The 24,005-nt window shown below is 35.5% G+C and overlaps 1 protein-coding gene across 1 annotated transcript in view; it reads left to right on the top strand.

Annotated features, from left to right (window-relative positions):
* The first annotated feature begins 1,797 nt into the window (after positions 1-1,797).
* Positions 1,798-24,005, top strand: part of LOC306866864 (spondin-1-like) — a 74,978-nt gene continuing 52,770 nt past the window's right edge. Inside the window, exons 1-6 of the mRNA XM_079412263.1 lie at positions 1,798-2,568; positions 3,801-3,907; positions 8,432-8,565; positions 14,518-14,591; positions 14,978-15,094; positions 16,959-17,107. Coding sequence (XP_079268389.1) covers positions 2,343-2,568; positions 3,801-3,907; positions 8,432-8,565; positions 14,518-14,591; positions 14,978-15,094; positions 16,959-17,107 — 807 coding nt within the window. The 5' untranslated portion in view covers positions 1,798-2,342. The remainder of the gene's footprint in view (positions 2,569-3,800; positions 3,908-8,431; positions 8,566-14,517; positions 14,592-14,977; positions 15,095-16,958; positions 17,108-24,005) is intronic.

Below are 24,005 nucleotides of genomic sequence, written 5' to 3'. Positions count from 1 at the left end.
TACCTTCTGCCATTTTTCACAGCCCCTTGAGTTGTCGCTGCCCCAGGCAGATCAATAGGTTGGGTGACAAGATCACACAGTTTAGTGAATGTGTGAGGTGCCAAACTAACAACTCAGCCTGGAAGGTCGTCCTCTATAGACATTTATGGGTAAGTTTGGCCTTTGTATTAGAAAGTGACTACTTTGGTTTGACCTTTTGGTGAAGCATGCTGTTTTTGTCCTGAAAATGTCTGCAGGTGGCTTCCCAACAAACCAAAAATAATTATAGAAGAATCCTATTCTCAGACGTTCAGTAAGAGATATTTGTTCCTTGGCATGGACAAATGACATTAAAAAATGCAACGATCCAAGGCACACAAATTATTTAAAACCCTTTATACAACCAGCTGTTTTATCACAGAAAAATTATATATATATATATATATATATATATATATATATATGAAATATCCAGGTGAATAAAGGCTTTTTAATAAACCATCTGATATTAGGAAATCAGAAATTGATGTGAGGAGTGTGTATTTTAAGCTGACTCTTTTCTACAGGTTTAAATAACCACATTTGTAAATAAGGAAGGGGAAATAATTTTCATTTCTATGACATATTTCCAGTGGGTATTAGTGCAGTCAGTCAGGATGCGTTAATGACATCTGCTGGTGTGCTTCTCTAACTTTCCTCTGATCAGACAGATATGCAGAGTATGCACATGTTCAAAAGTCATTCTTGTAGATCAGTGATTCTTAACCAGGGCTAGGGGGCCTCAACAAATGTTTAAGGGGGCCACAAAATGATTTAAAAAGAGAAAAGGTTGCCTTGGCATTAGATTTAAATTAATATGCTGAGACCAAACTAGTGCAAACACAAAGATTATGATAATAAAAATGCATATTTACAAGTCGTACCAAGATACTAATATAATGTATAAAAACAGATAAATAAATAAAGGTTACTGCAACATTTTTCTCATGATTGGGATAGATTCTCTTCCAATTCCAAGATATAAACTTAAAATTGAGAAAAAAAGTCATAAGTAAACTCAGAATTGTAATGAACAAAATCCGAATTCTGACTTTATATCTCAATTCTGACTCTTTTTTTATTCCTATACTAATATGAATCCACATCAGTAATTTCAAGCTTGGACTGCCATTACAGCATGTATTTTCCATTCAACACTAATGTATGTTTCCTCTTGCATTAAGTAGCCTAAAATATAGCCTATACATAGAAATACTACAATATTCAGTATTATGACAGCAAAATAATCACAAGATTTAACTTTAATGTCCTTTTCAAACCCCATACATTAACTGAGAAACAAAAACATTTTTCATAATTGCAAAATTAGTTCAATGACTTGGAAGTCGAAGAATCGGTGTTTTCTCCGTCCATGATCGTTCAGAGCGGGTTTCTCTCACTATTGTGAAATACAAATCCCGAAATGGAGCAAGAGCAGAGCGTGATTACAGAACGCTTTTAACAGGGAGAGGAAATCACTCCCTTCCACTAACATTTGCTGATCCAGTCCTGGTTTCAGTCTGTATTTTGTTTGAAAAATAAGTTACTAATAATTACTTTCATAGAACTGTTGTACATTACGTACATATGTTGTAGTAGCCTACTGAAGATCAGCACGGTTTGTGAGTGAATACAGATATTTAGTACACCAACACAGTGTGATAATAATACTGCTTAATGTAATTGGGGGGGGGTCTTGTTTTAAAAGACTGTTGGACCAGGAATAAAAATGCTGTTAATTCCTCATATTAAAAGCATGAGCCCTCAAATCATTCCCTTGCATAAGCAAGCATAACAGACGGAGGAGTTCCCAAAATCATCCTCCATGTCTCCTTAGTGCGCAGCCCCCTGTGACTCTTTTCTCCTGCTGCTGCAGCTCACGGCTGTTCAAACATTCGCGATCTCTCTTTCTCCTCAGAGCGTCTCACCAAGAATGTCAGGCGTCTATGTCTAGGTTTTGTTTAAAGTCTGAATCTATTCATTTTAAGTCTGAGCTCGGTTATCAAGGAGACCAAATAGGTATTTGTCAGTGAGAATATCCTTTGAGTAAAGTCAACATCTGAGTCTTCTGTCTCCGCGCTCGCCTTCAATCAATCTCGCGCTCCGCGGGCACGGGACTATCTACGGTCCGCGACTCCGCAATCTCCACATCTCCTCAGTGGGAATGGATATGGTGTCTTTGCTCTCTTTTATTCGTGAATGGACCCCAAAATAGACAAGTTTGGTCGATTTATGTTTCTGTTTGTTTTTACCGTCTTTTCCAGTTCTTTGACTGCGTTTTCTTACTTGTACTAGACTGCAAACTTGTGTTTTGACCAGCAAAGATGGACAAAGACGGAATGGTTGTGCTATTAGTTTTCATAAATGTGCTTTTCATCCATACGGATGCGTTCAGAAGAGATACCGCAGAGAGACAGTCGAGGTCCGAAGAGGGTTTCTGCCGGATCTTGCAGACGCAGACGCGGGGCGCTCGGAGAGACGGACAGAGCGAGTTTCGCCTCAGAGTTGAAGGAGACCCAGAAACTTACCAACCCGGGAGCACTTACAGAGGTTAGAGGTCATAAAATGTTGCTGTTTGACCAATTTAAGAGGCTTTTAATGCATGATGGGCAAAAACAATATGCGCGGAGTTTGTAAACATTGGTGCGTAAAGCGTCATCTTTAGTGCATCTTCTACAGGTAAACCAGGTTGGCCGACACTAAAATGCTAAAAAGCGTTTTATAAGGTGAATATGAGTACTTATTGAAGGGAATTTCGAAAAACTTGTAGCACTAAAACCTAGTATGTTTACCAAAGAGGACATTTGAATAATGCAGACTGGAAGTTTAGTAACACATTTTGCTTTGTATTTTTTGGTTGGATACCTTAAATTTCTATATAATATTCACATATTTGCCTGTATAAAGTAGGTTAAACGTACAGTTTATAACTTATTGTAAATGAATGTCAATTATAAAGAGTGCTGTAGTTACAACACTGCTATACTGTAACACTAATAGAAATGTTATATCTTGGATGGATACTTTGGGCGTGATTTAGTCCCTTTTTTAGTATAAAAGTGTGTTTCAGCATCCATGTCTGGTCAGTGCTTCTATTTGTTTTTGTTTTTTTAATGTAAATTTAATATTTGTCATATGTCAAATGACACCTGATGATTCAGATGAAACCAGTTCTGCAATTTAAAGTCTATTATAGGTTTTCAATCATAATAATATGAAATTATACTTTCAAAATGTGTTTTTTTTCCTTTAAATCCTTTGTTTTCCCACAGCTTTTACTGTCACCTTAGAAGAATCACGGTCATTGCTAACTGGTTAAACTGTTACAAACCACTGTTACAAATTGTTACTAACTAGTACCTATACACAAGTAAGAATTTATTCGAAAATATCTGAACATTCTGTTATTTTTCAGTATAACCTGGGTTTTATTTGAACGTTAACATTATAATTTACCTGTCAGGATCATTTTAATGTCAAAATGCTCCATAACCTGATATTTACTGCAATTTAGATTCATGTAAGTGGCCTTCATTAAGCAGCAGATGCCTTTTTATGAGGGTGTTATGCCCGGCGTGTTTGTACACGCATATGTATTCACCACTCCATGTGAAAAGCCCTTGCACAATCCACACGCTTACACGCAAACGTACGTGCCAAATGCGAGAGCAGTTTGCGACTTGTCCTGGCACACTGTTGAGATCTGACCTACTGTTAAGCTCATTTCTGGTACCTCTGATCTATATTTTGTTCTCTCTCTCTTTCTCTCTCATTCTATCCAGTGAGTTTGTATGCCTCCAGCCCATCTTACTTTCGTGGCTTTACCCTCATTGCTCTGAAGGAAAGAAGGGCGGGCATCACTCCTGACGATTACGCTGGCACTTTCAAGGTGAGGGATTGCAGTGACCCTGTATAACTGCCTTGAACTACAGCAGTCAAAGATGACAATCTAATTGCAGTCTCTGCAAAATGATTTGCAGTTTATGTTGGGTTGCGTCTTCACATTTGTATTGAGATGTGGTTTGTTTTAGGAAGAAAAATGATCATTAACCCTTTGATGCATGAAAAAAAAAAAAAAAAAAAAAACCCAGAAACAAGAATGTGGTCATACCCTTTTTTTCGGGGGGGGCGAAAATGATAGTACTAGCGTGGTGCATCAACACTTTTATTGGCCAGATCAAAAAATAAATTATTTATATATATATATATATATATATATATATATATATATATATATATATATATATATATATATAATATGTATATATATATATATATAATATGTATATTATGTGCTTGGTGCGTGAACACTTTTACTTTGATTTTATGTTGTCAAAAAAAAAAAACATATGTTGACTATAAAAAGTGGCTTTCAAATGCATGTTTCTTGGTATTTTTCAATCTTGAATGTCATGAAGTTTTCTTTAGACTTTTGGGAGACAAAATGTTATAAAATATTTATATTACTATATATATATATATAGAGAGAGAGAGAGAGAGAGAGAGAGAAATAATTATTGTATTATTTTATTTATTTTTTATATATTATATTATATTTATTTATTTATGTTTATTCTTTTTTCACTTCATCCAAAGTTATGCATTTTGATATAATATTCCAGGGGTAATTGGAGCATCAACTCTTTTGTTGGTGGTTTAGGTTTCATAAGTAAAAAAGCACTAACATATAGTGAGGAAAGTCATGGAATTATAAGTAAAGGTAAAAGGAAATTAGAAATTAGATAAAAATGGCTGTTATGGATGTCAGCATCAGAGGGTTAAGTGTTTTAGGGATTTCAGATCCATCTTTTGCCAGTGAGTAGAGCTGTGTGAAGTAGTCTCAGACATGCTGCTCCTCATTGGTAACGCACTGACCGTCTCAGAGCCGTGTCCTTTCTGAAAGGCAGGACCCCTATCATTTAGTGCTCTCCACATCAAGCCGCAGTGCTTCCCTGACTGAAGCAGGAAGGCTGTTAGCGCGGCATCTCTCCCCCCAGATCTCATTAGCTGTGGTTGCCGCTCAGCACTCCTTACTGCTGTGTTTTTCAGCACTCAGATTGCCTGACGGATGTTAGTAGACGTCCTCTGTTGAGGTCTTTAACTGGGGATTCTCGTCTTGACAGACTAAATTGAATGAACAAAAAAACACAATAAAGGCAACTTCAAAAGGACAAGATGCAAAAGCTGTGGTTTGTCCTAAACATCTATGGAGCAATGATGAAAAATGATGTTCGAGATGTTGAAAATGAAAATTATTAAAAAAATGTAGTTCTAAACACAATTGCAGAGTTTTTAGAAATTGAATATTTGTTTTAATTTAGGTTTCATACATTTTTTAGTTTTCTTTTGTAGTGTTGTTCATGTTTTTTTTGTTTGTTTTTTTTGTTTTTTTGCAAGTGAATCGTGAATTTAACTTAAGGTTAAATATATATATATATATATATATATATATATATATATATATATATATAATTTATATATATATATACTTTTTTCAAAACTGCTTTTTAGTATTTTTTACAGAAATGTCCATGACATATTATAAATTATACAATTTAAATTGATATTTAAATTTTTATTAATGAGAATTTTTTTTCTATACTTGAATTAAAATTCCGAAATGTAAAATATTTCATTTAAGTTCTGTATTTTACTTTTTTAAAATCTTTTCTTAAAGTATTTTTTAAATGGAATAGATCAAGATTTAAAAAATGAGCAGCATCTCTTTATTTTTTTATATTTATATATATATATACAATATATTGTGTGATATAATGTCTGAGAGAAACAATAACGTGTCCTCTGTAGTATAATGACAATTTATAACATGGGAATCAGTTTTTACAAGCCCAAGAGCTTGACCCATTTATTAGGTTGCTCTTTTATAATGTGATTTTTGCCAATTTAAAATGATTGCTAACACATTTGTAGCTTTAAATCTTTGAGAAGTTCAGTTCAGTAATTTGATCAATGACCCTGACCGTGACCTGCATTTTCTGCAAAATAAAACCTGTCTAGATGTTTGCTGCATTACGTTTTGATACATTGAAGATGTTAAACTCAGAAAAGTTTGCAGACATAACCTCATTCCGAGTTGTTTGCTACCCGTGTCTGTTTACCATGCTTTTCAAAATATTCATATTCATCAGTCATCATGACAGTTGATATACAAAGCTGTTGCACTTCTTATGCTAGCAAGGATTGACAAACAACTCTCGGGCCAAACCAGCATGGCTGAAATAAACATCGCGACATCTCGCCATTCGTTTCGCTTAATCTCTCCAAGGAACCCCTTGAAAATGAAACATCCCCAATTCCTTCTGGAGATGTGGTTATTCACTCAAGCCACGAAGTTTTGTACGTGCAAGAGAGACAAACTGAAAGAGGGAGAGTTTAAGAGAGCAAACAGAAAACGGCTTTCACTGTCCCTCAGGAGCAGGGCCACACAGCCTCGCCAGGAGCCACAATTAAAACAAACGCTCCTCTCCTCTCCTCTGTTTTGTACAACTTTCCCCCAGCTGGTTCGCAGCATTTTTAAGGCAGCCACTTACAGCCCCTTTTTACCCAGGAAACAATGCACCGGGCTGCTTGGCCTGCATGGCCTCTTTTAAAATAAACACTTGGAGAGCGACTGTTGCACAGTCCTATGGCTCAAGCTTATCTTTACAAAGTTTAGCCTAGTTTCCCTATCAATTCAGAAGTTTCCGGTTCACTGTTTTGTTTTTAGTCTGAACAAGGGTGCGACAAGGTTGCTTGAGATGCCAAAATTGCAGCTTTTACTTTCTTTGCAGAAATGAAGGACAGAACCAGAGGATACTGTGTGCAGCCTTAGGTTTGCATGACTGTATGTGTGTGTGTGAAAGAGTGGGAAGTGGAAATGGAGAGAGTGAGAAAGAGGGAGGAAGAACTTAATGCGCTACGCGCATGGATTTTACTCTTCGATGGACATTTGGCAGCGATTTCGTTTTGAAACATGCAAACTAAATTGTATTCCTCCATCTCCACTGGATTTTTCCATCACTTGGACAATGTGATTTTACAAACAGTACGAGTAATGTATATCTGGAATTTATATTACATGTACTTTTTTTTTTACATATTTATATATATACATATTTTTATATATATATATATATATATATATATATATATATATATATATGCATTATTTACTGAGCACTCTAAATCCCATTCAACCAGACAGTGAGTGTTTAAATTTGCTGTCATTCATTTTAGCATAAACACACTACTATTCTTTCTAAATGAGGCTTTTATATCACTTTTTTCCATAAAGCTCAGTGCTATTTGCTTGGCGCAATTAACTTTGCAATATTACCGCCTGAGGAAAGCAAGTGATTAAACAATGTTATTAAAAATGGAAGTTTAAATTACATTTTTAGTTATAATGGAAGCAGTAATTAATCGAATGATGACCAAATGAGGAAGAAGAGCGTTATAATCAGATATTTAATCAGCATTTTAAAAAGCCATTTCATGTGTGTGGAATACAGAAGTGCATTTGTCTCAGTTACTGACTTTTTTTTTTTCCAAAAGTTGTAACAAATGTTGAAAATCCTAGTGTGTCAAAATGTTGCCTCATGGGTTAACATGAGCTGTAGGTTTAAGGAGCACAGAACTGTCAGTTACAAATATTTGTCTTCTGCACTGAAAGATGTTAAAAGGGCTGTCATGTACAGTCATCTTGGCCCACAAAATGAAATTTGATTCTACATCACTGAGCTCATTTACAGTTTACGGTTTATTAGAAGCTGTTGCGTAATTGGGCTAAAAAAAAAGAAATTAATTAGATTCTTGGAATTTCATATGCCATTTGTTTTTATTTTATTTCCAAGGCTCTCCAAAAAATGAAAATTATTTACTCATCCTTGTGATGTTTCGAATGTGTATGCTTTTATTCTGCCATGGAGTTTTTCATATAAATATTTTACATACAATTACATTTTATAGTGTCCAAAGTTTGTATAACCCAATAAAAGACAAACAAATTAAATATAGTAAAATATAAAATATACTATAGTAAAATGTAAATATAAAATATAGTGCACTATATTTCAAGTCTTTTAAATGGTACAGTAGTTATTTATGCTATATACTACTACTGTTTATTCAAAAGTTTAAAATGACCAAAAATGTCAATACAAATATTTTGTATGTTACCAAAATATTTCTATTTCAAATAAATACTGTTCTTTCTATTCCTCAAATCATACTTTTAAAAAAAGTATAATTAAAATATAAAATATTTAGCAACACTATAATAATATTGCACAGTGTTTCAGTTTTTACTGTATTTTTAATCAAATGAATGCAGCCTTGGAGAACATAAGAAACGTCTCTTAAAATCATTAAATAATTTTACTGAACCCCAGTAACAATGTTCCCTGTTCCACAGCTCATTGATGAAAGTGACACACAGTTCATGACCAACTGTCCCCCGGCCGTCACAGAGAGCATTCCCAGAAGACGCACAAGGATACAGGTGTTCTGGACAGCGCCACCTTCTGGCAGTGGTTGTGTCACTTTAAAGTGAGTTATTGTATTGCTTTTCACTATTATTATGGTCTTGGATAGCAATAATTGAATGAGAATCCATGTATTAGCTAAAAGTATGAAAGTCTGTGGTGCTGAACTGATAGATTATTGAATAAATAGAAAAGAAAACAGAACGGGGGTACAGTCTGGGGCTCTATAGTTTAGTGTCTAAAATACAATACTGAGTCTGAGCACTTGTCTCATTTAGTGAGCGTTTTATCAGTCACCTTCAGGGAAAGTATTGAAAAAGGAAAACAAAGTCTTTTTCGATCATATTTAAAGCTGAGTAAACAGAAATAAATGTAGGACCATCGATAGAAGATGTGATTATGATTGATTGATTTTGGACGGTTATTGTATACTAATCTTGAGCCACTGAAATCGCCCTTGAGTCTTCCCATCATCTATTGGAGGCTGCGAATCAAAGATGATTAAGAAACTTTGAAAGCTTAAAAATATTCTGAGCATCCAAACAACATCCTCCCATTTGAGTTTCCTTTACATACAGCAAGCGCACAAACACACAACAGTGGTCTTCAACCAAACAAAATCTGAATTATCTGTCAGTGTCGTGGTGTCAGTGTTTCCACTGCACCCCCTCATGTTTTCTTGCTGTCTTTGTATCTTTATCTCTCTTTCTCCCACTCCTTTTGAGGTTATAAACAACTTTAAGTGTGTTTGATGCATTAAAGACATCTGAAAGTCTCTCTATTCGCTCCAGTTGGACACGGTGTGATGCATATGTGCATTTTTCTACATTATGAGTGCCTACCCTCAAAACCCGCTTTCCAACAACTCTCACTTTCTGAAAGCCTCTGAATGCCACTGTGTTGGCCTGTTTACAACCAGTGAGGTCTATAATACCAGGAGAAAGCTCTCCGTTACCGTCTCATTTATTTTAATGGGAAGAATGCCATTTGAATCCTGCCAGTTTTGCTCATGGACACTGGACTTTTTTTGAGCCAACTACCTGTGCCCTTAAAGAGCTTCAAATATTGTAAACGTAATTCATACATGCTTGTTTGAAATGCAAGAACCAATGAAGTTTGTTCTTACATGCCACACAAACACGTTTGAGGTTCCACAAGAACCAGTGAGATTTGTTCTCGTGCGTCACGCAAGTACATTTTGCAAGAAATAATAAGGTTTGTTTTTGCATGTCATGTAAGCATGTTTGAGGTGTTCTTGTGTGTCAAGTTTGGTCATGCAGTTGTGTCTCTTCAGAAGACCTGCACCGTGTCCAAATATGCCTACTTTCTTACTATATAGTAGGTGAAAAACAGTACATGAAAAGAGTAATATGTCCAAATTTATAGCATTAAAAAAACTGTAGTATTTGAAAAATGGGTGAAAAGTATCCAGCTGACCTACTGCTGTTGCGAGAGACTGAGGTGTGCATGGACACTTGATTTAAATGTTTTAATGGTTGTGAAGTTTTAAAATGTTTATCTACTAGACAATATGTGAACGCAGATTTCGAGTAAGCCGTTCGATTCGTATGGATTTCTTTTACAATGTCTTTATGAACTTTTTTTAAGAGTTTTCAGAGTTAGGGTGGAATGGACATTCAGTGGAGAAACCAAAATCTCTCAGGTTTAAATACAGGGTTCAAATATCTTCATTTGTGTTTTGAGGACGAATGAAAGTCTTATGGATTTAAAATAACATGAGGGTGAATAATTGATGAGGATTTTCAGTTTTGGGTAAATTTGTAACACAATCACATGGTAATTCATAACTATTTTACACTTTGGAAAAATGGTGGCTAATTCATAATTTGTACTAGTGTTCATTTCGTTAACGAAAACTATGATGAAAAATGTTCGGTGAGGAGCTTTTTTTCCCATGACTAAAATGAGACTATGAGGTCAATAAAAGATAACTGTGTGACCAAATCAACATGCGATATCGTTGGCGATAAAAGACGAATAAAATATATTTACAAAAAAATAAAAGCTTTACCAAAATCTTTTTATTTTCGTCAAAAAAGGAGACTAAATATTATTGCGGACTGCTGTACACAAGCTTTCATGTGTACAGTTGCCAGATATCAGGAGTTAAAATCCCAATTCAAGGCTTTTCTGCCAGTGTTGCCAACTGCTATCAATTGAAAGTAGCTAAAACTGGTAGCTAAATGTCACTAGATGACATCATAATGGCAAATTCACTGATCTATATAAAGATGAATATAGATCATTGGGCAAGATGAGAACTTAGATAAGGTTTGTCCAAGAAGTTGCTATATTTGTCCCTAAACTTTTGAAAAAAGTCTCAAAAGGGTGTCATAATGAGAGACTGGAGGATTCAAGCTGCGGGAACAATAACGGTTTATTGAAAACACGTCAGAATAGCAACAGTCAGAAACACTAGAATGCACCACGTCCGTCAGGCTCAGTAACGCAGGGATGCAAAGTGCGGCCAAGTGTCCGGTGACGGAGTCCAGGAGACGACTGAGATCTGGAGACGAAGAATCAGGAGACATGAACATGCGGAACTCGGTGACCATCACACGGCAGGTAATCCAAAGATCTGACAACACAGGACAGCGTGAGAGCGTCTGATATAGTGCTGATAATGATCCGCAGCTGGAGCGAATCAGCCTCAATCAGCCACACACACACCAAACAGAGCGAGGATGACACGTGAACCCATGAATCGTGACAAAGGGGAGGGGAAGTCGCTAAATCTAGCTACAATATTGCTAAATTGGCAACTCTGTCTTCTGCCTAGCGATTTGCTTACTTTTTGTAATCTGGCAACCATTCGCAGGCGCTCGCTCATCATTCTTCATTTCGCTCTTTCTCGACAATGATCTGAAAACAATGACAAACAAGTAAGCTGACAAACAAGTTTCCAAAGTAAGCATCCCTTTTGTCTTGTCTCTGACCCCCTCTCCTTTTTTTTTTACTTTTCAAAAAGGATAGCAATCTCTCCTCCACCTCACTCAGAGCCCATATCACCTACCCAGGTCTCGTCTCAATCCATCTGCGAACTTGAGGAATTATTATTGTAACTTTTAATTTATCCATCTGTCTTATTAGGGCAGGGATGCCTGTTTTTTTCCAATAAACATTTTCAGGGAAGCATCTGCTGTGCCAACGTGTTGGATCTGCTGTCACTTCGCCTTGGCGTGTCAGAACCGTGGAGACATTGCACCTTGTAGCACCGGGCCGAATGCCAGCGCTCAGGCACCGAAACACAACTGGCAACGGTGCCCAATGAACATCAAATAAAAGTGCAATTACATCTGGAATCCCTCCAGCACTTCTCTAGCGAAATGTCAGACCAGGGATTGGAAGGAAGTTTTGATCTGGATTTTGTTTCCTTTGATTCTCTGGTGCCATCAAGCTGTGGAAGGCAGATAAGATGCAGTAAATGTGATGGTTTTGTTGACAAGCTTTGGGACTCTGGAGACAAATGACTTTCAGGTGCTCAGATGAAACGATCAAGACCAAATATCAACAGAGGAGACGTCTTAAGAAGTTTTAAGAAGAATGGATCAAGTCTTGAGCAGTCATACTTTGTTGGCCACTATTATGGGTCTTTCATGTAACCTTTACACTTTTTCTACAAGTCTCGTCACTTTCACACCAAACAAAAATATGTTCATCGACCCTTTCGAATACAGGCACAAGCTGTGATTTGTCATATAACTATTAGGGATGTCCCAAGCCGATTTCAAGGATCGGGGTCGTTTTGATGATGGATCATTAGTCATCAAAGCTCAGTAAATATTGGTCACAGATGAGGAGATTTACTTAAACGCCTTTCCATTAACACCATTATATTGTTCATTCAGACTGGTTTGCAAACGCGGAATGTGCAAGAACATAAGAGGCGGGATTTATCACATGAACCAATCACAGCAAAACATAACCAGTCATATCAAATCATATCGTGATGGAGGCATTGCTTCCTCTCATGTGATTTTACCCCATTCATTCTCAGTTACCCCCCACTAAACCCACTTCACACTTTAGGGGGTCTGTTAAAGCTCAGTGGGCTCAGGAGAGGCGAGACAGACACGTACTTCTGCTGTAACTTTACCTGCTGGAGTCACTGTTGGACAGTGTTTCTTTAGAAAAATGAGTGATACATTTTTTAATGTTATATTTTGTAATATTGGCATTGTTTTATTTTTGTACTATGTTTTTTTTTCTCATCCATTGTTATATATACAGTATATAATTTTACATAAAAAACAATTAAAAATCATTTGTTTAATAAATAATATATTATTAATGTATATACATATTTTAATTCAATTTCATGTTTTATTGTAGTTAATGGGTTAATATTTATAGTTCCTTTTTAAAATTATGCAGAGTCAAGTTCAACCATTCATTTTATACTTGTGAAACAATTGTATACAAATGTTAATATATAAACATCTCCATTTGACCCTCTAACTCTAGCACTCTCTATTCTAGTTCTATTTTATCTACTTGTTTTATTTTTATTTATTATATAAAAAACACATATACTGCATATAGCATATACTGCATTAGGCTAACCGAGACTTGTCACAGCACTTACATATTATTGCTCTTTAGTTGATTTTGATTGCTTCTATCGTCCTTATTTGTAAATCGCTTTGGATAAAAACATCTGCTAAATGACTAAATATAAATGTAAATTAATTTCATTCAAACCTGTAGTAATTAAATAATTTATAATAATTAATACCAATACACCTGTTGACTTGACTCCACATGTTTTACTTTATTTTTTGCTGATAACTTAAAATAAATAAATAAAACTTTGGCAGCGGTTCACACTGTTTTCGAACAGCGTTTGTTGTGCAAGGACCTTGAAGAGAGACATCAATCAAACATTTGCTGTCCAACTGTACGCTACTCTGCAGTAATACAAATGCATATGTTTTGATCCCACTTTATTTACTTTATTTTAGCTTTGGGTGGCAATTTGTTTCTTTTGCATTGTGTTTGCAGTCAAAGGCCTGTGGAGAGGAACAGCATTCAAGGATCTTTTCTATGTCAAATAGGGTGCTACTCAATTTCTCAAAATGCACTTTGCAAAGCACCTTCACATTTTGATAAGGCCAGCACCAGATTCTCTTGTAAGCCACCCACATAAAACATGTGGTATTGTTGTGGTATTATTAGAAGGGTATTGTTACATGTTGTTCTGTTTTAGATGTGTTTTGCCATGTCTTCCGTTGACCTAGTTTTCCTGATTAGTTAATTAGCTCCTCACCTGTTTATGTTTCCCGATGATTAAGTTTAGTATTTAAAGCCTGTGTTCTCCCATGTTCCTTTGTCTGCTATTATTTTGGATTTACGTTTGGTTGTGCCCTTCTCAGTCAGTGGATAATTAAAGGAGCTCCTTTTGTACTCCTTCGTCGTGCTCTTTGTTTTAACACACCAGACACCCCTGACAGGTATAGCGTTATGGTCAGACCTACCACATGCCACATCCTTGACTGACAGCAATGGCAATGGGCTGTAGTAGGACAGTAGCAGGACTCGCCATTGATATTCCACATGGGTCGATTTAAGCCGAGTGTGGCTAGGTCTTTGGGGTACTCCATCAGCGGCAGGTTTAAAAGAGATTAAAACTTCCACCGCCCCCTGAACATAGATAGTACTCTTGAATACATTTGCTTTTTCTCCAACGCTTGCTTGAACATATTGGCATCAGTTGATGTCTCTATACGGCTTCATTTTAAAAGCCAAACTGTTTATAGAATTCAGGATGCTGACTGGAGTCATTGAAATATGCTCTCGGATGGTAGCATTATGCAAATGCAGCATTATGCACGAAAGCCTTTGTTAAAAAGATGCATCGACTGTTCCCACTACAATACAATTTTGAATGCGATAATGGTGGTACAGTAAAGTAAAAGTGCACTTTCTCAGAACTATATCTAAAAGACAGATAAAAGGCAGAAAAAGTTGGATGAACATTGTAATGTCTTCATTACAGGGCCAGTGTTGTGCAGCGAAGAATCATTTTCTTCCAAGATGAGGGCTCACTTACCAAAAGACTCTGTGAGAAAGGTAATTTTAAAACTGGGTTTCTCATGCACATCCCTCTGTTAACATTTTTACATCTACAGACTCTGTTTTTTGTTTTTTTACCCTGGTATGCTCAGTGAACAGACCTCTTTTCCTGTCATCTGCTCTTGATGTTTCTAAATAAAATATATGCCTTGTAAATGCTTGTGTTCATGCATGCCACATCAGTTTGTGTATGTTTAATGTTTGAATAGGCTAGAGTTTGTGTGGAAGGAGGCGGTTAAATGCACGTGCATTGTTATGTGGCAAGAAAAGGAGAAACGTAGATTCTCAGCAGTTGGTTGAAAATAAGGATGTAATATGGAAATAATGGGCACAATGCAATTGAAGATAAATAACTATAATCTTCTGATCGTTGTGCATTGCAGATCCAGTTGCGACGACTGAAAAATCTATTCAAGAGTGCTGTGCTTGTGGAACTGCCAAGTATAGAGTCACTTTCTATGGAAACTGGTCTGAGAAGGTGCATCCCAAAGACTACCCAAGTAAGAACAAACCCTTTGTGACACAAGAGCACAGTAATTACATCAGTATTGTTATTGTTAATTAAAACACAAACAATTTAAAATGGTTTTCATTTATTGAAATAAAGCTGAAATAAAGTATAAATATTAGATGAAGAATTTAAGCTTAAAAATCATAAAGGGTGCTAACTAACTACGTACTAAAAGTACTAAAATTAATAAAAATTAAATCTAAACAAAGATAAAAAAACAACATAAAAATCACAAAAGCACATACAATAACAAATTTGCTAAAATTAAAATGAAAACAAATATTAATTAATAATAAAATTAATAAATCAACACAGATTAACATGATTAAATATTTGAAATATTATATTCTTCTAATATAATATTATCACATTGTGAGGTACATTGTGCTAGGGATGTGCAGTATCCTGCCTATAAAACACTTTGACAGCTGTAAGCTGTATGTATTAATTTTGCTAAGTTTTGGTATTACATTTTTCAGATTTGACATTCATTACTGTTTCATTTTCTAATTATGTGTACTGTAAATCAAATCAAATTTAGATGCTGAAAATTTAGTGATTAAAAAGTTTGCACTAGAATTTTAATAATGTGACAGAATATTATTTTAATAAATAGTTACTTATATTTGTAATTATTTTTAATATATACTTATTATCAATAAAGTATGAAATATGAGATTTTGTTCAAAAGACCACCAGACCAACATCTGCTTTATATCCATACATATATATATATATATATATATATATATATATATATATATATATATATATTTTTTTTTTTTTTGGACATATTTATTTTTTATAAGTGCTGTCAAATGACTAATCACAATTAATTGCATCCAAAATAAAAAAATGTGTTTAAATAATATATGTGTGTGTGCTGTGTGTGTGTGTGTATATCTCTCTCTCTCTCTCTCTCTCTCTCTCTCTCTCTCTCTATATATATATATATATATATATATATATATATATATATATATATAAATACAAAAACATGCATGCAACTATTTAAGAAAAATTTTGTTTATATATTAAATATAAGAATATAAATATATAAATGTATATGCATGTAAATATTTCCAAAATATATACTGTATGTTTGTATATAAAAAAAGTGGTGTGTTCAGGCGCATTGTTGGAAAATTCCGGCATTTAAATAGCGAATCCGCTATGGCTCGAGCGCAACTCGCTCTTAAAGGGAATGGGAGATGAGACTCTGATTGGTTTATTGCACGTTACGCCCAAAAACACACCCATTACTCATTAAGAGAATAGGGACAACCCTTTTAGACCACGCGCCGGAAGCGCAGACCGTTTTTTCCCATCGTTATATTAGCAAAAGTGCACTTGCGCCGTGCGTTTTAGACCATACGCTTAGATTGCTAAAATAGGGCCCAGTGTCTTGCAGAAAGAGTGTAAACACGGGCAGAGTTGGGCAGCAATATCTTTTCCCTGCAGCTTTAGCTCTCAGGACTGGTTTGCAAATATAGCAGTCAGCAGGAGAGCTGCTTCGTTACCTATGTGTGTGGCAGCAATGATCCAATCTGTTATTTACTGTCTGGCAAGCAGGCAAGACTACAGCCTGGGCTGCGATACTTTGTGAGATAAGAGAAGCCAAGCGGATGTTGTCACATAGCACACTGCTGCTAGTTAATGGGTCTGTGGAAACAGACATTGATGTATGCAGTAGGTTCTTTAAAGAGAGACAAGAGTAGACGCTTAGATGTGTGAAGATACACGCTAGAGAACAAGTTACTTCAGAGGTGCAATTAACTGGGAGGATTTAGTTTTATATAAAGCTGCAGCTCAAGAGATGTTATTTGTTCACCGCTGTTGTTTCTGTCCCAAAGGACGTGCTAATCATTGGTCGGCTCTCATTGGCGCGTCTCACTCGAGGAGCTATGTGTTATGGGAGTATGGAGGTTTCGCCAGTGAAGGAGTCAAGCAGGTGGCTGAGTATGGATCACCCGTCAAAATGGAGGAGGAGATTCGACAAAAGGTAGGCCTTCTGGCAAAGTGCGAAGAGATGAGATATCAGGATCAGACAGATGAAGTTCAACTTGAAAGCTAATGTTGAAGTAATTGCTTGACTTTCAAGCCAAGATGTGCTTTTAGTGGGATTAGCAGCTGTTTATCCGACAGGGATTGAATTTAAACGTTTTCCATTGGCCAGGATTAGGCTCATTACATTCCTGATGCTTTTTCAATTCGCTGTTGGTTTAGGATTATTTTAAAACTAGCCAAAAGGGACGAATCTGAATGAATCGTTTAAGTAATTGAGTGTATGTTTTTGAACAAATCATTTCTCTTTCTCTTCCACTGACACTGAAAATCTTCCTTGGAAGTGCATGACTGCTTTGATTGCTTAATAAACATCGGCTCTAGTTGACAAAATGGAGGAAAACAAATCTGCTTTATTTTCTTTAAATAAAGAGCTTATTGTGCTTAAAAGCTATTTTTTCATCTTTTAGCTGACTTGAAGACATAAAGTTTAATAAGGCATTACAAGACGCATGTTGGTTGTGAATGACTCAGTGATTCAATGATTGATTCAGTGACTCACAATAGATGAAAAGACATTTGTCTCAGCCTATGATGATATAATTTACAGAAAGAATGAATCATACTGGTGAATGGAATCAAAACATTTGAGTCACTGGGATGAATCAAAATCCCCAGTACTAGAAGAAATAGCCTCACTGAAGTTTTTCATCTATAATAATTGATTTAAAGTTTTGTCAGCACCCACAAAATCAAATCAACTCCCATTAGCTTACTTATTGCTTTCACTCTATCAAAAGTTGCTTGGCACTTTTGTGTTTCTGAAGTTCCCCACACACTCACGGCATCGGAAATAACATGTCAAAGGTTGATCAGTTAACGGAGGGTTCTGCCTAGCATCTTAATTAAACACATTAGTCAGTATCAGCTAATCTCCACATTGCTGTAATTTAATGTTAATTTCCGTCTCTTGAAAGACACGTTAACTATCGCATGCAGTCTGAGACGGAAGGTCATTTAGCAGCTTTGTAGGAAATGTGTGCAGTATAATTCAGCGTTAACACGGGCTGCCTCCATGAGGATTTTAAAGGTCAGCTGAGAAAGGTTCATATCCTACATGTTCCCATTTGTCTTTTGCACAATGCACTGTCGGTGGATTTGCAGTGCACATCTTGACACATCTCAGATTGATGTTCACAGAATCTTTACAGCTTCACCCAAATGCAAAAAAAATTTTGTTTTTAGGCAAATTAATTTCTAATTAAGTGTTGGGTGTGTAATCCTAGCGATATAGGTTAAATATAATATACACATGTAATACACACACAAAATATTTATATATACTATATATATTTATTAAATTAGAAATAATTAATTTCATAATTTTTGTCACCAGTGTAAATATCACAAAAAAACAATACTAGCCTAAATAAAAAACAAACAAAAAAAACCACTCAAGCTCACTGAAGACAAGTAAACAGTCAGTGATTAAATGAGAATAAGAAACTAATTACAAGCAATAGGACAAAACAACTATAAATATAAAATAAATATAAAAAATGCTACATAAAGATAGGGCTGGGCGATTTTTCAGATTTTATAGATTAATTTGAATTTAATGTTTTGCCTCGATTTTAATTTTTAGAAATCGAGGAGTCCTGATTTTGAGTAGAACTGTTACCATACTTTAGAACTAGACACTTTGACAGTTTGCCAATGATAACAGTAAAGAGAAAAGAACGATCCAACTTCATGTCGGTGCACGTGATAAACTGCTCATGTGAGACACGCTCATATCCCACAGAATGTGCTTTTGTGTTGACAAAGGTGCGACGTAGACAGTGGAATAGTGGAAAAACATGCAAGAAGATTGGAGTGAACTTCTTTTAACTTGAGTGCTGCATTTTTAGAATGCCGTTTCATGCATGAGATGCTGAGATGCAAGTGCAACAGTCAAACGCTTCCGTGTTCACATAGAAAAAACTATGGAAAAGCAAATGTAATCAAATGTAAAACCTATGAAAAACTACTAGTGTATGTCTGATATTTCGTGTTTGCATTATGGTGACTGGCTGAAAGCTGCTGTTCATCGTTTTTACAGAACATTTATAGTTAAATATAGTCTACTGGTGTTATATACCTTCAGTCATTTTGAATTTGAATTACCTTGACTTTTTTAAAAGCATTTTCTTCGTATTTATTTCTGAACATATAATATAAGACAAGTTTGTACAAGATGTAGTTGTAGTTCATGCATATTTTCTGCAAAGATGATTTGTTTAACATTTACATCATGTTGACAACTTCATGCGTGGTGCACTTGGAATATAATTTTCTTTAACTAGAAGGTAAATAAAGAAAAAGTTATTGAATCATGTTGTAGTTACATTTTCAAGTTGACTAGTTAAAAATTTTAAAAAAGAGAATGAGTCAAACTTTCTGAAAAATTTAGATTTTAATTTGTTAAAGATGTTAATAACGTTTTAACGCAAATTAATTTTAACGGCACTAATTTTTTTAACGCGCGATTAACGCAGCGAGATTTTTCTGTTTGACCCGTGGCCCAACCCGTAGTTGGAGAAATGGAGATGCACAGTGTTGCCAATTTTTTCCCTACAAAAAAAGCGCCCAAACCTTATTTAGTTTCTGAGAACCGCCGGTACTACAGCGCAAGCATGAGGTCTTGCTCTCCCAGCGCGCGTGCACACCTCTCTCTCTCTCTCTCTTTCTCTCTCTCTCTCTCTCTCTCTCTCTCTGCGTCTGCTCAGTTTCTGTTCAGCGCGCAGCAGAGAGGAGCAGCACTTTAATTCAGTTAAACACAGATATTATGTTGCTTCTCTAATTTTCCATGCAAGTATAGCCAAAATCACAGCACAGCTATTGTCTTTATCTTATGTGTATTTGATTTCATCAGACGACGGCTCGATTATCATGATTTTGTTTGTGCAGATTAACATCTTGGAAGTGAGAGCTGGTTATGTTGTCTTAATGGTGTAGAAGTGGGAAGGGGGACGTGTCCCTACCAATATCCAGCCACTACCAAACTGTCCCTAGCAATATTTTGATCAAATAATTAAATATATGCATCTGAAACGTCATATCACTGATATTACCTAAGAAGTTAAAGACTTTAGAAATCTGCGCACTCTCAAGGACGCGCATTTAATACATGTGCGGAATGTAGTCACACACCGGACTAGAAGTGCAGATGTCTTTAGAACTCACAGGTATTGCACCAAATTCAAGACAGCAGTCTAAAACAGTTAATATAAAAGCCCACTTCAGGAATTAACTAAGTTGCATCGATGAGTTTGAAGTGGTGTTTGTTTGACAAAACAGAGAAAACGGAAAGAGAAAGCGCTATCTATGGCTATCATTAGCTCCCTATATAAAGCATGTGGATAGAAAGACAAACGTTGTGCGGAAAGATACACAACATCTTTCAGCCTAGGATAAAGTCATGAACATCAACAATAATTTGGAACAAATATAATGTGATTTCTTTGTAATTGTTTTTTTGGTAAACTATGTACTCTGGTGCAACAGCATTTGGAACATGAGCTAATTGTATTGAGTCGCCACGCACAGTCTTTTACTTTAATGTTGTTCAACTGAATGTACAAATCAAACTGTTACAGTAGCTGAAATATCCACAAAACAAAAAACAACACTGATATAAGAGCGTGCAGTTTATCTGTCAATCAGATGCGCACGAGTTTCGTTACTACAGCAACAGCAGAGTATTCTTTCAGAATCATCCTGGGTCAAATTCAATTAATATTAAAATAAAGTGATGTGTGATTAAAGGGATAGTTCACCCACAAATGAAAATTCTATCATCATTTACTCACCCTCAAGTAGTTCCAAACCTGAATGAATTTCTTTGTTCTACCGAACACAAAGGAAGGTATTTGGAAGAAAGTTTGTAACCAGGCTGTAGGAAAAATAAATACTATGGAAGTCAATGCTGCCCCAGAACTGCTCTGTTTCCCATATTCTTCAGAATATCTTCCCTTGTGTTCGGCAGAACAAACAAATTCATACTGGGTGAGTAAATGATGACAGAATTTTCATTTTTGGGTGAACTATCCCTTTAAGGACACCCAGCGCTCTGATGCTGTTGTTGGTTCACAAAATCATAATTGTGTATTTATTGTCTGTTGAACATACTATAAAAAAAAAAGAAACTCTGTAAGCTATACGAATTATAAACAGGGGGGTTAGGGGGGTGGTATGTAGTCCATCTATGTCCCCACCAATGTCGAAAGCAAACTTACGCCCTTGCCATGTTGATTAGAGTATTAAAAACTTGAAAAGTTTTAATTTAAGGTACATTTAGAACAAATAAAAATGTGCAATTAAGTTGCATATAATCACAAGTTAACTCATGACAATCATGCGATTAATCGCGATTTAAAAAAAAAATTAATCGATTGACAGCCCTAATAAAAACACTGCATATTCTTTACTGTGTAAATTAAATATATATAGATATATTTCTTATCAAAGTTACAAAAGTGATTTAGTCAAGAGCAGTGAGAGATTTTCTCTCTTTTGTTGTTTGATTAGCATGAATGAAAGCAGGAATATTAGACTGCTATCACTTTAAGAGCTACCCGGATCCAATGTACTGTACTATTACACGTTTTCTTTCTCAGCTGTTTTCTTTCACTTAAGACCAAAATTACTATGTTTACAAGAATACTTGCAAAGACGGGCATTTTAACACATAAAAGTGTGTGTATTTAATTGTTCAAGGCCTATAAAGCGGCAAAAATAACTTCAATACTCCCCGCACTGTATTCAGTACCATTCTCCCGTGTGCACACCTCTCTGACAGCACTCACAAACAGTCACAATGCTTAAATGTTTTAATGACCATGTAGCACAGCAAAATCATGTAAGCGTATAATTGCTATAGAGACGGAAAAAAAGAGTCCAAAATTTCGAACGGTTCACAAATTTCTACTGGTTATACATGTTTACCGGTGTATCGCCCACCCCTATATATATATATTTACAAACATTTAATTGTTTGTAAAAAAAAAAATATTATGTATTTCTCAAAAATAAAAAAGTATTAGTTTAGCAAAATAAGGAATTATATTGTGTATAAAATGTGTGTATACAGTATATGATGTTTTACTAAATTGAGCACAATTCTGCATCATTGCAATATCAAACTGAGAAAGATAATTCACTTCTGAGTACTAGATCATAAGATGCACATCAGTTTTCATTTTTCACATACAGTATTCCTAGAAGGTCTTTGATTTTTATTGATTGTCTTGGGGCATGGCTGACGAATTTGCCCACAATTATTTATTGATTTGTGCTACAGGCACTTTCGTGCTGTCAACATTTGTTTCTTTTGGCATTGCAAACAAGTACATTAAAAGTCCTGTCAACACAGTTCTTCCAACAAAGCAGAAAATTCACAAGTAGTTTGAACAAGTTCAACAATAAAAAAAGAGACACATAGACACAATACAGAAGTGCAGTACACAAAGCCACCGGCCAATAGAGCTGCTCTTTATTATTCCTTTTTTGAAGCTGTCAACTGTCTGTCATTCCAGAATTGATTTTGTTTTCTTCTATCTTGTCCCTTTATTTTACAGCTCTTTTGTACTTTCAGGGCTTTTTCCACATGCTTGATCTCCGTTCTGATACTGTTGGTTGGTTTTACCTGACATGATCATTTATCTTTTGAGGTGGTACGGACACTTTGTAACCCCAGTAAAGGTGAATCTGTCTACAGGGGCCCTTTGAACTGATTTTTTAACAAATTAACTTCTGGGGATCATTCAATAATCTCAAGAGATTTGATGTGCACTATGCTGTTTGACTTTAAAGTTCACTTAGTTAAATTAATTCTGTCATCATTCACTCACCCTCATGTTAATGTAAACCTTTGATTTTTTTTTTCCAGTGAGAAATTTAGATGTTTAACTCAATGTTCATGCTGTTATTTTCAATACAATGAAAATAAATGGTGACAAGAGGCTGCCAAGCTCTAAAAATGACAAAAATCCACATAAAAGTATCATAAAAATTGCTTTTCAATGTAATAAGTCATATAGACTTATTTTATGATACTTTGTGGTACTCGATAGCCCCTGTTCACCATTTACAATTTCACAGAAAGGAAAGGAGCATTATGGACATTTTTCATTTTTGGGTGCACTATTCCTTTAACATGTTTAGATTTGTATTGCAACATACTTCTGATGATTTTAAAGCTTTTTGCATAAAATGGTATTTCAGACTTCTTTCAGTACAATTTCCCCTGCTGTTCGCCTAGAGGAAGCAGCTTCCAGAAACATTGCAGCGCTATTGTAAAATCAGTCATCAAAGCCTTCTCCAAAAACCATCACAGTCATTTACTGTCATTTTTGGCAGGCATCATTTCACCATTAGGCACATTGCTTTCGGGAAAGCAATCGCAGAACATTCTCAGCAGAAAAGAGCAGTGCGGATAAATATTTCAGTCGTAGATCACGCTGCTGCAGTCTCTTCTGAATGCCAAATTGCGACAATAGACAGGAGTCAGTAATACGTATTACATTGCAGAGAAGCATTTTTTTGTAAGTATAGAGCAGCACACTTTCCCTCAGTTTTTCATTGGAATTTCAAAGCCTGGCCTTAAAATGAAGGGGAAAATAATCCTATAATGAGCTAACGCTTATAATAGGCTAAAACAAAACAGCTTAGCATTAAGCCAGAAATATCGCTCTAGTGATAAATTATACTATTATCTTGTTTACGACTGCTTGCTCAATGGCTCTACCTTTAAAACTGAAGTCAGGTAGCATTACAAAGTCAAAAGGTCTGTAATTTTCTTTCCTGTAGCTGGCACATGGACAGAGATGTAATCTTTTTCTAGTCTTTTTTTATTG

Source organism: Barbus barbus (genome assembly GCF_936440315.1).
Source record: "Barbus barbus genome assembly, chromosome: 48".
In the NCBI taxonomy this organism is placed as follows: Eukaryota; Metazoa; Chordata; class Actinopteri; order Cypriniformes; family Cyprinidae; genus Barbus; species Barbus barbus.
The sequence above is the reverse complement of the archived record's forward strand: the minus strand, read 5'-3'. Positions and strand labels throughout refer to the sequence as shown.